Genomic DNA, 14,216 nt, shown 5'->3' with positions numbered 1-14,216 from the left:
GGAGCGGCCCGCCCCGGTGCCGCCGTGAGGCGGGAGGGCTGAGGGGGGGAACGCGGCTCCTTCCACGGGAAGGCCGGCGGAGGATTTGTCCTCTGAAGGCGGCTACGGGGCCCGCGTTCCCTCCGCCACCCGCGTTTTTAAAGGCCCGTTCAACAACAATCTGATCCGGTTGCGTGAAACCCCAACGGCTCGGCCGCGTTTCCACACGGGGGGGGGTGCCGGCGGTAAACGGCTGAACTGGGAAAGGAGTTCGTCTTAAAAAGGCTACCCCAGGGCCTCAAAGGGACGAGGTCTGAAGGAAGCCGTGCCATGAGGAGCGTAGCAAACTGCTCGATGCCCACAGGAATCAGGGTGGCAGCCTGACCAGCCACCAGAAGCAGTACTGGGGAAAAAACAGGACAGGATGAAAGTTGGTCTCGCTAACGGCAAGCGGGGGAATCGGACTGAGAAAAGCATTATTAAAATGGTTATGTATTTGAAGAGTCACCAAAATCGGGTATCTTGTTTCCACAGGGAGGGGAGAGGGTCCCACAGCAAGCTGTGCTTGAGGACAGGGGAAAGGATAGAGCACAGAAGTAAGACAGTGCACATTTTATTGCAGACAGGTCACATTTTCATCAGTTAAATAAGGTAAAATGAGTAACTTCAGCCAGGCAAATCCACTTATTCATAAAAGTAGTCTTATTGAAGGTGTAACAAAATTTTCCTGGTGAGATGGTCTGATTGACTGAAGCATATCCAGCTATTCCTTTTTTTTTTTTTACTGCACCAATAATCAGATTTTTTTAAAAAATGAAAACCTTTGGTAAAGTACAAACACAGTTTTAAGATGAACAGGATCAATGTTCCATTCTTACTGTGCTGGGAAAAATAAGTACAGCTCTATAACTGCTGCGATACCTAGAAGAGGTTTAATTAGACTAAGTGAAAGAATTTTAAAATAAACTTTTAAAGCAAATCTAAAAGAAACAAACTAAGTTCAATGTCCCAAACATAGTTAACAATGAGCAGAAGACTGGTTGTTCCACAGGTATTCTAAATTAGCGACAATGAATTAGTCCGCACATCCTTTGTCCAGCCATTACAGATTCCTGAATGGAATGTAATGTTTTTCAAACCAAGACTCCTGAATTTTCATATCCATACAATATTTAAGAAATGTCTATTCCACCATATAAAAAAGCTTTAATGTACTACAAAGTTAAAAAGAAAATGACACAAGCTAAAAGTAGAAAAATACATTGTAAAACATTTATAATTTTTGTTCCTTACACTGATCAAGATATAACAAAATACTTTAGACCACTTTCATAAATTCATGGCATTTTCAGAAGCAGACAGTTATTGACTCAACAGTCACTGGTTACCCACTAGCCAGCATCCAGTAAAGATGTCTGACCATTGCAAACATCCAGTATATTTTAAGTTTCTAGAAATCCTGTGTAGACATTAAGCTTTATTACTAGAAGAGTCCAAAAATAACAGAACTATTCTAAGTTAGGTTTGGCAGTCAGTCAGCATCCCTCCTCCGTACAACAATCAGCCAACCTTTTGTAAGGAAAGACCTTGTGGATTTAGGTTGCCCCAAAGGTACAGCAAGGACTTGTGTCAGCTCTGAGGTGAAAGGGACAGTCCTAGGACACTCCTCCACTTTTGTTGCCTTCCTGCTTGCATCCCTAAAATTCACATGAACCATGATACTGAAAAAACAGAGATGATGGGAAAAAAGAGGTATTATCTAATAAATATCGAAAAGGAATACATTTACACATAATGGTGCTGAACCTAGTTTTAAGCCCTTATTGTCATGGTTTTCTTTCCCCACGCAGCACACGCCTATGCTGTAGACAGGCCTGCCTCTGACCAGCAGGTGGTGGTGATCTCACAGCAATAACACCAACATCGCCTCCTTAGGCTTTTAAAAACATTTATATAGATGAGAGTTTCACTTGGAAAATGCATTTCCAGCATCTCCCTAACGTTGTTACCAGAGTAGGAAACCGCTACTTTTATAGAGCTTGTCTGGATTAGACATAAGGTTGCAAATATGGTGTAAACAAGTTAGTGGAAGGTCTGTATGTAACAGTAGAAGATCGGATGGCTATTAAGAAGCACTCTCTTTAAACTGGTATTAGAAGAAAACCAGATTCCACTTCAAATAGACGTATCTGTTACTATTAAAATCTAATCCATATACATGCATGTATAAATACATCCACCCATGCATTCAAACCCAAGTATGTAGCACTGCCATCGGTAGCCTACAAGACTACTTAGATTTATACCAACTAAAACAAATTTGTGTTCTCACTTTAGGGCTGGGACATAAACCAGATTTTACACTCTGGCTTTCTCCTGACAAATTTTGCAGTGCATGACAGTTTTATGTCTAACTCCAGATGTCACATTTCCTAGAAAGCAACAATTTTCTGCACCCGTGAGGTCTATGAAGATATCAGCTCTCCGTTTTGTGCATAACATGTTGCAAAAGTCAATTGTCCCAATTGGCACTTAAGACTGAAAGGAGAGTTGCAGGCATTGCTGCTAAAGTGTAATGACTGTTCCATCCTCCTCGATACCTCCTCTGGGGATAACCAGACTGTGTCGGGGATCAGTTTTTAAGGAACTGAGTAATTTGTGGATGTTGCCATTGCTTTCTCGGCCAGAGTTGTTGTTGAGCACCAGGTCCCTTTGAAGTCTGTGGCTAATGCTGCTGCCATTGATTCGAGAGAGGCTACTGGAAGTAAGGCTGTGCAGTTTAGGAATGTGCTGTGGCTCCAGACCACCCTCAATGACAATGTCAGCCTCTTCATCACTCTCCATTTCATCAGGGTGGAAGTTCTGCAGCACGTGGGATGTAGGCAAGCTATGGTGACTCGCAGTGCTGTCTGTAGACTGGCCAGAGCTACCAGACATCCTACTGCTTCGAATAATATTGTTCCTCTGGTTTGCTGGCTTCACTGTGATAATAAGATTATGGCTGTTGGCAATCATCATGTCTGTGACTTGGTCAAGAGTCTTTCCTGCTACTTCAATGCCATTAACTTCCAGGACTTCATCATTCACAGCCAGCAAGCCTGTGCTTTCTGCTAAGCCTCCAGGAACCATACGAGAGATGAAGATACCGGGTACTTTTTCAAGTCCATGAGGAGTAACCCTTACGCTGGTGCCGTCGCGAATGTAAAATCCTAAGGGTTTCTCACACCCATGTCGATACAGCCTCACCCTTCTGTGTGTTTCAGGAAGAATGTCCACATCGATTATGGAGGACACTGGTCTAAAATCATGAGGCATGCTAATGTTAATGTGAGGACGCCGGCGGAGGTTGTCATTGCGGAGTGTCACCAGGGCCTTCTTCTTCCTCGATAGTGTGTTGGTCCCAAAATTACTGTAGTCCACTTCATCTGAAAGAGAAACAGTACCAATGTATCAACCAAACAGAGAATAATTCCATCTACAGGGCATTTTCCTCTTAAATCTGGTTCAGTGAAGCCACACTCCTCATAGTAGGGGAAAAAAAAAAAAATCAAATTAATTCTTCCACTTACTCTAACCTTTGTTTCATTTTATGTCCATCAGCACATCATTCAGAATGAATGAGTTCTTTTCAATGACTACCCATATTTCTTCCAAATTTTGAGGGAAAAAGACTTCCGATTCTCAACTCCTGTTGTCAGCTGTGCAATTACTTGGAGCTGCAGGCCTGATACACCATCTTAGATGTGAGACTATTTGCAGAGCTGGATTGTAATTTTACACCTACATCTTGAGTGGGCAAGGAGTGTATACACATTCCTAACCTAAAAGGCTGAATCGGGGAGTATTTTAATATCCAATACACAGCCTTAACTGATAGCAGACCTTAGGTACAAACATGAAAGCAGGGCATGAGAGAATAGTTGGATATATGTTTTTAGCCTAGCCTTTTTTAGTAAGGGATTATGTTACTATGCATCTCTCAGTACAACACTTCTCTCTTTGGAATATTTTACTTCATTTCAGCTGAATTTGACAGCAATAAGAAGTCCTAAAAAAGGATCACAGAACAGACACAGACTCACACACGCACTCTTGCCCTTGAGAGGAAGATCCACAGAAAAGCAGCCTTTCTAGGGTCTGCTCTTTAAGGAATTATTTAAGTATTTCACTCTCTCTGTAGTAGTATCTCTAGGGCATGTGCAAAGTGATTAACTTTAAATCAGTCAAGTAATAGGACAAGTTATTCCATATAAGAAGCTCATGTTGTGCTTTGCATAACAAATACTTAGTCATGAAGTTGTTAGTGTACAAAATGAGTCACTGCATTTCACATTAAAAATACTGTGCATATTTTAAACATGAAGCATGCACTAGCTGGAAAATTTTTTCACCAGGAGTTTAAGCATGCTAACACTTTTCAGATAAACAGACTTTCAGTTTATTCTGCCATTGAAGATGATCAGTAAAACACAAAAGTACAATTACAGAACTGCCACTAAGAAAATCTTCTCTCCAACAAATTAACCTTGCATAGTAATGTTTGAGAAAGTAAGACAATACCTCTACCTGATAAAGGTTGAAAAAAAAAAAAGTATTAGTAAAAACAAACTTATAATTACATTTTTTATTTCTTGCAAGGTCTCATTTTCAAGTCAGCTTTCAAGGCATATTATTGACAGGCTTCAATTAAGTAACATTAAGTTAGACAACTCAAAGAGACTACAAGAAAGTGCTAAGCAGCAAACTGATCTAACTGAGCCTGCTTGCAGCAGGGTGTTGGTTTAGCTGGCCTTCAGAGGTCCCTTCCAGCCTAAATTATTCTATGATCCTACATAGTCCTTTGGGCTGGAAAAAAAACATTTGAAGACTTCAGAAAGACTATTTCTGCATTCTCCTATAACTTATTTACACTGGATATGCTAACACTGAGGGCATCACAAAGCACCTAGAAAGTCATCCTGAAGGAAAAGCTTCTGTGAAATAAAGATACTCCTTGGACAAGTTTGTCGTGTTTAACTTCACACTTGCCTCTTCTCACTCCTCCCAGGCCCTTCAGAGCTGTACCAACCACACAGGCCCTGCTGTGTTATTTAGACTGGTGAGGCACAAGACTGGAAGTCCTTAAAGTCACCCAAACACGAGAAGCTCCCAGCTGGTTCCTGGAAGTGTATTCACAGCCAAGACAGTGACTGTGTGGAGATGGCACCTTCTCAAGTCCACCTGGTGAACAGAGTCAGTGCAGTGTCTACTCTTTTGAATGCACAAGCCACCTGTGGCAGCCAAAGCCAGCTATTATCCTTTTTCTTTCATCAACAGGATCACCATCTACATTCACCTAGTCTTTAAGTTTTGATGGATGATTTTGAAGGTTGGCGACAAATATTTTTTCCCTGCAAAGTATGGGCCCCACAAGAGATGTCTTTCATCACCACAGTCTCAAACACTGTGCCCTGCTCACCCTCGCAATTCACTGATAAATTTCTGTGACAGTCCTATAAAAACAACTTGGGGATTCAGGTTTAGAATCGAAATTCTTCCTCACTTGAAAAATAGCACTGTAGAATAGTAGCACTGTACCTTAAAGCCCAAGACAACCTTTATCCCCAAATTTTGGTTTAAGATGGCAATTAAAGTTACACATGGGTTTATACGTTGAAGACTGTCACTTGCAGTAGTGGCAAACCAAACTCAAAGCAAAAGCTGTATCCCTTAAATACTCAGAAAATTAGGTTGGTGAGTGCAGTTCATTGCTCTGCAGGTAAAATGAAACACATGCCCTAATTATCCATCTCTTCCCTGAAAGCAGCCAGGTAACTGTTCTCTCTCTCCCTTTCTCTCTATGTTAGTATATTAATAGTGAATTACTTTAAGGCAGACTTGCAAAAGCTTTACCAAATAATTCACCTGGGAAGATCTGCAACCCTGTTTTCTTCCCCTTAAATTAACAGTCCAGAGAGTTAACTCTTCACAACACGCAAGTTTGTGATGATAAAGTAGTAATGTCACAGAAGTATGATGGTCCTCCTGACACACATAGGTCATTTCTGAAGCAGCTTCCTTTGGCTGAACCACCACCAGGGCAATGGCACAAAAGCAGTGGTTGTTTTGTGCCTGTGACCTCCTCACCTGTGCACAGCTCACTAATCTGCCTCCCCAGATGATTGCCAGCATTCCTAACCTCTGAGCAGCTTCAAAACAACCACCTCCTTTAATAACAAAAAGCCCAGCTTACCACAAAAATGCTATCTTTTTCCTCCAGACATGAACCAGGCAGAAACATGGATTACATTACAACTGATACAGACTACTTTCAGTGTTGGACCACTGACCATTCTTGGATTTTGTATTTCAGGGCTGGAGCACATTAAAAAAATGAAGTCTATGTCCTGTTGATGACTGGATTTTTTGTTTTTAAAAGTTCCAGGCATTAGTTTCCAACTCTGACCCTAAAAAGGATTATGTAGGAGAAGGATGAAGTCCCAATTTTAACAGGTAAAACTGTTAAAACATATTATAGGTTGGAGAAATGAGAGCTAATTTGGAGATCTTTTAAGAAAAAATTACCGATTAACTCTATTTTCTAGAAAAAGTTCAAGTACAGAATACACGTTCCTTGATAACACAGGGATTATTACATTACTTGCATTCAAGATGACCTGCTCACTAGCAGTTACACTCGCTTGAGACATCACCTTAGAATGAAAAAAATTAAAAATAAAAAAAAAAAACAGAACAAAACAGCTAGCCCCTGATGCTATCTAGAGCCACTACTCTTGCTGCAGGAATAAAGCAAAGTTTCTCTACTGAAGTTTAACATCAGCTGGTGCTGTGGCAGCAGAAAGTCACCAATCCCTAGCACAATGGAAAAAAAATTTCCTTCCTCATGAGGGAACTGGGAGAAGTCAGCCAACATCACTCACTTTTATCAACTACAGGGTGGTCACACAGTGGTGTATTACCTATTCCCAGTAATAAACTGCTCAGGCAGCATGTGTCAGACTGAAATGAAAACTGTATCATTGCATAATTTACAATGACACACTTTTAATGAAGGTCAGCAACTTCTTGTTAGGTTTTGAGTTTCTCACAATATAGGATTTCGAGCAGGAATGCCACTTCAGCTAATGAAACAGACTGTGCTTGATGCCAGGTCTCAGTGAAGACCAGTATATACCATATGGAACCAGACAGAGCTCATTTTTCCTGTTTCATTTGTTGCAATATCAAATTCTCCTTTTGCAGAGCAAAAAGTTTACAGAAATTTGCATGCATACTGGCAGGAGAAGTGCCATCAAGTGGCACATCTGAACAGTGCTTAAAGCCTCGTATTTTACAGGGTGTCATGTTTTCCTATGTCTTGAATGAGGCTGGAGTGAAATGTTACATGCAGGTGACAGAGGGAGAATTAGTCTTTTAGGTGTTGAATATGACCCCCATTTCTTAGAATGGGGCAGATTACATGCAGCATTTTCATGTACAAGAAGTAGTGCTTTCAGACAAAGACGTACTATGAACTGGACTGCTAATCCTGGATAACCACTAAACTTTGGAAGGCTTGGACCTGAATTTTACTTGTGCCCATAATTTGCTTCCTACTGAAAATACTGTTCCTGTAAAAAGAGGTGAAGAAGAACATTTACCACAGTTGGAGAAGGACTCCTCAGCTTTCCAGTTCTCTCATACCTGAAACTGCAACCCAAAGCTATGCAAAAAAATACCTCAAACTCTTCTGTAGGCACTGAATATTATTGCAACTCTTTTCCCAGAAAGCTTCAGTTTTTGGTACATTTTAAGAAACTTTTTGTTATCTGGCAATGAGTTACATAAAACCTTAAGTATTTTGGCTGCCTCCTTTCTGTTAATATGTGCTTTTTTTTTTTTTTTTGAGTTGTCACTACCTACTTACCCATGAGGACCTTCCTGTTAGAGAAGATATATGCTACAGATCTCTTCACACACAGATATACCTGTGCTCACTTTCTTGACAACAGTGGTGGTGGTGAGTTTGTCTTTGTTTGTTTGTTTGTTTTTTTAACTGGTGGATCTACCTCCACTTATCCAGCAACAGTAAAACCCATTAAAGTAGGTTTTCACTTCCAAGCATGGATGTTTTACTATCAGAATATTTTTTTTTAAACATATCTGGAAAGTTATAGATGGCAACATCTTCAAGGTACTCTTCTAACAATCCTGTAGTCAACCTGTGACTTTACAGAAGACATTATACCTTCCTGGTGGGCATCATGAATCCTATCATCAAGTCATACAGTACATAGCAGCAAAGCATACTTAAAGGGCTATTTATAAGGGAAAGAAAACTGCTTAAAGCATCTGGTTGTAGCCAAAAGAGTATTGTATTTCTTTAATTTACATGAAACAAGAAATTACAGACCTTCTGAAAAAAACACCAGGAGCACCACTCCCACTGCTTGGACAGCTGCTTTTCATAGGAACTGCCTGCCAGATGAAATACCAAAGCTTAGCCAGATAAGATTGTATAAACAAGCTGAATTCCACAGAGAAGCAGACTGCCAGGCTCCTATAGGAACAGTTCATTTCAGACTCTACGTTTTCAGTGTACATGCACTCATGGCTTATTATTTCCTCTGGGAACTGTGGAACATTAGTTGACAGGTCTGGAAAGTACTTCAAAGACCAAATTACTTCCACTAGGGAGAGCAGCACTTCAGGCAGCTTGGGAAGGAGGCCAATGAGTCATTAATAGTGAAGGGTAACCCCTCCATCCAACAAATCTCTATTACTGAGCATTCAAATTAGCAGCAGTCACAAAACCATTTCAAAGGAACGTGTCATGTTTAACCCTTCTACCTTTCTGTGTCCCAGCTACAAAACACTGTCTGTGTTTGACACAAGTTGCATTCAGTGTCTATTTTCTCAGAAAGATCAAAACCAGAAGCATTTGTGAAAGCAATCAGACAACAAATAAGCTGGCAGTCTCTCATTTGTGACCTGTAAGGCTGACCACATGCAAAGGGATTTAAAGAGGAAACAGATATGAAGTGAACTATGGCTTGGGGGGAGGTCCAGTGCCAATATCACTCATCAAGGAGTATTTAATGGGGGGAAAAATAAGGTTATCTGAATGCTAACATTGCATTCAGTGTGTTACAGGAATATTAAAAAAATCCAGCTATTGCTGCTGCCAGCAACCTCTGGGTGAACCAATCTGAAAAATACATAGTAGGTAAAGTAGTTGTAGCTGCTATTCCATCAAAAGTCAAGTAATATATCCCACACGTGCACAGCCACACACACTCTCACTCCTCTCTCCCCCTTCATATCACTGTATCACAAGGAACTGGACACAATCTCATCAACGTTTAGAAGACTACCTAAACATTACAGTTTATCTATGACATTCAACAGGGCTTTTGAAGCACAAACAAGATCAAAAGGGACAAATTCAAATTAACAAGAGAGCACATTATCCTTGATATCCTTAATCTCAATCCTTTAGTTTCTAAACGAATGCTTTCTAAAAACTTGTTTGTAAACTGTAAACTCAATGACATATTTTTGAAAAGAAATTTCACCAACTAACTGCACTAGAAAGAAGATTTGAGAACACCATCCTACTCCAGTCTAGCCCCTACTAAACATAGTAAACTGCAGTTTTGCAAAAGGCAACGTTCCTTCTATAGTGATTCAGTATTAAAAAGATAAATTTGCATTCCTACTTCGGAAGTGTTCATTAGTGGGTTAGAACTAAAATCTGAGAAACACAAATGTGTCTCTCTACTCCCAACGTGTTTATAAATTTAAAACATGAAGAAAGTGAACACTATTTTGTTCCTTGGTTTAGCGTGTTACAGCAAGCAAAAGTATAATTGCATTAGGCTCAGGCTCTCTTTACAGGGTCGGACATACATAAGAAACTTTTTTAGGCCGCTTGCCTTGAGGATGGAGATGACCCCTTAGGAATTCAGCCTGCGCTGCTGGTGTGGCCTGTGCACTTCTCACTGCCTGTCATCAGAGGCCACTGTTCCCTTGCTGAATCTCTTCCCTTCTCAGCAGAAGGCTCTTTACTTTTGACTTGCTGCACTGCTCCAAAGGAGCAGGAGTTGTTGTTCGACCTGCAAGTTTGCCCCATGAAACAAGGGAGGTTTTCAGAGGAGAAGGGTGCTACCAAATGTAAACAAGCACCGAGGCCTGTACCTCCTGAAGTTGTCCTCACCCTCAGAAACATCCAAACCCAGCTCCCCAAACTAGCCCAAAAGCCAGCTATGGGACTTCAAATTTTACAGGTGATGCTGTGGATGGTGTTTACTAGGATTGTATTTACTAGGATTGTCAGTGTCTTCTTCCTCTAAGTTTCATATATGACTCCTACTCTAAAACATGACAGAAACAGCCCTTTCCCCTTGTTTCCTTCCACAAACCACATTATGCCAAGGTTATGTTATTGCAGCATTAGAAAATTGTGGGGTTTGAGCTTTGGCTTCACTGTTGTTTTTATTTTTTTAAAGTATTAGTTAGTATTTCCCTCTTCCTGCAGGGGGTCAGTGGGAAGTTAGGGGAAGTCGTGTTTCTCTTGCACATCTCAGCCACCAATCATTACTATGTTCATCCCAAGGTCGCAGGTGCTGCTATGGAGGCTTTATTGGTGAGACGGTTTCCCAGGCCAGTCAGTGCTGAGCAGACACCCAGTAATGGGTCGGTGATACATGCAGAGAGTCATAGCATCACCTGTACACAGCTCTCCTGCAGGTCAGAGCCTGACAAATAAAGCCTAACACCATGCACCCAACAGCTCCCACCAGCCATCAAAAATTGTATTCACTCCGCTGATGGTATCAAAATGGGAGGGCTATCAATCCTATTCAAAGATGCTGGGGATGAGGGGGGAAGGAAAATAAATCACCCCCCAAAACCCAGAACCACCACTCTCCAACCTATAATTACATGCAATCTCTTCAGCAAGTCATCATTATAAACTTCAATGTTTAAAGTTATTAAAAAGCAACCCTTTAATTATTTTATTTCACCCACTCAATTTTTGACCTGCAACAAACACACTCTCCTATTCACTCAGAAGATCAGGCAATTGAGGGGAGCAGCATTTGCTCCCCATACAGGCACAAAGAGAGTATCTTCTTTCCAAAAGAAAACGTGTACATGTTACATAAAGCAAAACAAAGTGAAATGAGAGACTAAACTATAATAACTCTTACTATGCACTGCAGATACAGTAAAAAATCTTGTTAATGACACAAAAAAGCCATGGATTTAATCGAGTATTCTGCAAGTATTGAATATAACTGTTTCCCAACTGCTAGTAGAAAAATAGTTACTTTTTGCACAAGTCTAAAATGTGGAAGGTAAGAAAGGTAAACAGCATTGACACATTGAACCAAAGAGGAAATTCAGGAGAATACCATTCTCTTTTTCACAGCTGCAATATTTGGAAAAACACCACAAGTAATGAAAAAAAAAAAACCCCCAAAAAATTCACCTCAATCATATTCATTCAAAAAACAAATTTTATACCTCTGACAGGAAACAAAAGGTTTTGTCTCATATTAGTCTCAGAAGAAGCTGCAAATGAAGCTTGGAAAGGCAGCACATGAGGCAGTACAAAATAAAGGTAGTGTATTTGTACTAGAGTATTTACATAGCCATAGGTCAAAGGAAAAGGTTTTGAAGAGCTGCAGTACTGAACCTGATCAGAACCATCATCCTGCAGACCCTTATATTAAAACACAGCCTTTTCCTCCTTTCAGAAGTAACTTCATCAGCATCGAAGGCCATTTCAGGGCTCTGCTCAGCAGCTAGCAGAGGTGAGCCACACCAGGAAGGCAGGACCTGTATTATCCAGCCAACACAGCTTGCAGCTCGCCCAAGGGAAACTGAATCTAATCTGGTATTTCATACTCCCTCCTGCTGCTTTCTGCCATGTACCCTCACCTTCTCTGCCAGGTGCTCTCCTCCTCTCCAATCCAAAGTGATCCTCCCTTCCCAGCTAAAAGCAAAACCGATGGTGATCAAGAATTGTCTATTATCCTGTGTTCAGGTAACTGCTAATCACATTTCTATAGTATGCAAGTGGTTTTTCTGTTTGAAAGGAAAAGATATCCCAGAGCTGGGAGCACTAGTAGCTTATTCAAAGGTGGCAACGGGGACATTGAATTGTTGCAAACATTAAATCTGTGAGATACAAGGGTACTACCGAGACAGACTGTTTTCTGTTCTGAAGTAATTCTCTCTCATGCATTCTTTTGCTGAGTAACACCTTATTCATCCCAAGCTAGTTCAGACAGGCAAGCTAGGAAGCGCCTTTTCGCTTATACTTCTAAGTTCCCAGTAAAAATAACTAGAAAAGAAATCCCCAAACTGTGAAGAAATTAATATTTAATGAAGATTTAAGTCTCAAAGAAATAAATAGTGGTCTTTACCCTGGATTGTTCTAAAAAGTTGCTACTACATCTTCTCAAAGAAAGATGTGGTTTTACGCAGTTAAAATTCTTCTAGGATGTATTTTCCCTCTTCAAAAAAAAGGACGCAATCATGTTTTTATAGCTTCACTGTTGTGGTGTGATAATACCACATACATCCTGCAATGGGGGGAAGGGAGAGAAAAACATTTACAGTGCTTTACAAAGCACTTTTCTGGTTCCTGCCTCCAAGCCGGCAGATTGTAAACAAAATCCAGATTCTGCCTCTTATCACGGAATTAAAAAGATTTCAAAACAAGCGTGGCATGAGAAATTAATTACAACACTTGTCTTTCAAGTCGCGACCTCTGGGAGCGTCCCAAACTTTGCTGGCTGGAGTCAGATTAGTCACACGATAAACACCCCTCCCGGGCCAGCCCTGCGCAGGGCTCCGCACAGCTGCACCCTCTTCTCAGCAGCCCCACGCAGCCGCTGCCCCCGATGCCCCGGAGCCTTACGGCCCTGGCGAGCTCTCGCCTCCACCTGCGGCCTCCCGGATGCGCCGTGATGCCCTCCTGGCTTGGCGGGATGGGGGAGCTGTGGGAATCCCACCCGGTTTATCTCCCGCATCCTGGTGGGACAGGAACAGGCGGCAGTGCCCCCAGCGCAGGCACGTTTTCGTGTCGCCTGCTCCCCAGGCTGGAGGGAGCAGGTCAGGGCGGGCAGAAGCAAGCCCGCAGGCGGGAGGAGAAGGAGCGGCACCCAGCCCTGGCAGGAGCGAGTCGGAGCCAGTCATCCTCCGCGCCACGGGAGTATGGCCGGCGCAACACCATGCTTGCGACGTGGGAATGATGGGGTGGGAAAGGAGCACCAAGAAGTGAAGCAAAAACAAGGGCCCACTGGGAGAAAGGAGGAGCAACCACAAAGCGCCACTGGTACAAAGCAGAAGAGTTGCAAGCACGTTTTATAGAAATCTATTTCATGGTCTGTTTTCTAATGCGGAGGAGAAGCAAGGTCAAGATCCCAATCTAACTACCACAATTCAAATTGCGTCTGTAATGCTTGACTTCCCCAAGTTGCCCCTCCGGCACCCTTCCTCCTTCAGAGGACAAGGCTGCTCACTTCACAAATGGAAATCATTGCTTCTTCTAGATATAAACAAAGCAGGCCAGGAAGCCCTTTCCTGATGACAGATCGCAAAGTAGTAAAAGCTGCCTGCAGAGTGCAAAATAAAGATTTTTCTCCTGATAAAACACAAGGGCACAAGCAAATGCTACTTTTCCTGAGAACTCAATCGCTCCTGCGGAGCCCCAGCCCTGTGCCAGGCAGCGCAGAGCTGACCTAGCCCACCAAGAGTGGCTGGGAAGAACTCCCCACTTGGGGAACAAAATGCCGACCCCATCTCTAATGCACAGCTGCCCCTGGCTGAACCCTGCTACTGGTGTACCCACAGCCCGTACCCCCAGGCTAAGGAAGGGCTGAAAAAAGTCAGTCCGAGGAGGGCTACCTATCTGGGATTTGCCCCATGCACATCCCCCTACAGAGCCAAGCACATGCTGGTCATCTCAGTGGAGGGAGAAGCTCTGCAATACACCTTTTTTGCAGCAACAACAGTGGATATTTAAAGATTTAAATCGTATCTCACAAGTTCTCAACGTGAAGTTGATCATAATCCCTGCAGTCTTCATCCCCTTGTATGGCACATTACCACGTGGTACCCATAACCTCTGCTGTGATGGCAGCACTTACCTGGGCCACAGAAACATGTTACCGCCTTGTTTCCTCAGCAGCTGTAACAGCATGGAGCAAGAGGGTCAGAGCAAGGCCCCCACCCCTCTTCCTCAA

At 42.2% G+C, this 14,216-nt stretch overlaps 1 protein-coding gene across 1 annotated transcript in view; it reads right to left on the bottom strand.

Annotated features, from left to right (window-relative positions):
* Nucleotides 1-2,544: 2,544 nt before the first annotated feature.
* PARD6G (par-6 family cell polarity regulator gamma) overlaps nt 2,545-14,216 on the bottom strand; it is a 54,719-nt gene continuing 43,047 nt past the window's right edge. The window contains exon 3 of the mRNA XM_010578009.1: nt 2,545-3,404. Coding sequence (XP_010576311.1) covers nt 2,545-3,404 — 860 coding nt within the window. The remainder of the gene's footprint in view (nt 3,405-14,216) is intronic.

Source organism: Haliaeetus leucocephalus, unplaced genomic scaffold (genome assembly GCF_000737465.1).
Source record: "Haliaeetus leucocephalus isolate CR32 unplaced genomic scaffold, Haliaeetus_leucocephalus-4.0 Scaffold587, whole genome shotgun sequence".
Taxonomy (NCBI): Eukaryota; Metazoa; Chordata; class Aves; order Accipitriformes; family Accipitridae; genus Haliaeetus; species Haliaeetus leucocephalus.
The sequence above is the reverse complement of the archived record's forward strand: the minus strand, read 5'-3'. Positions and strand labels throughout refer to the sequence as shown.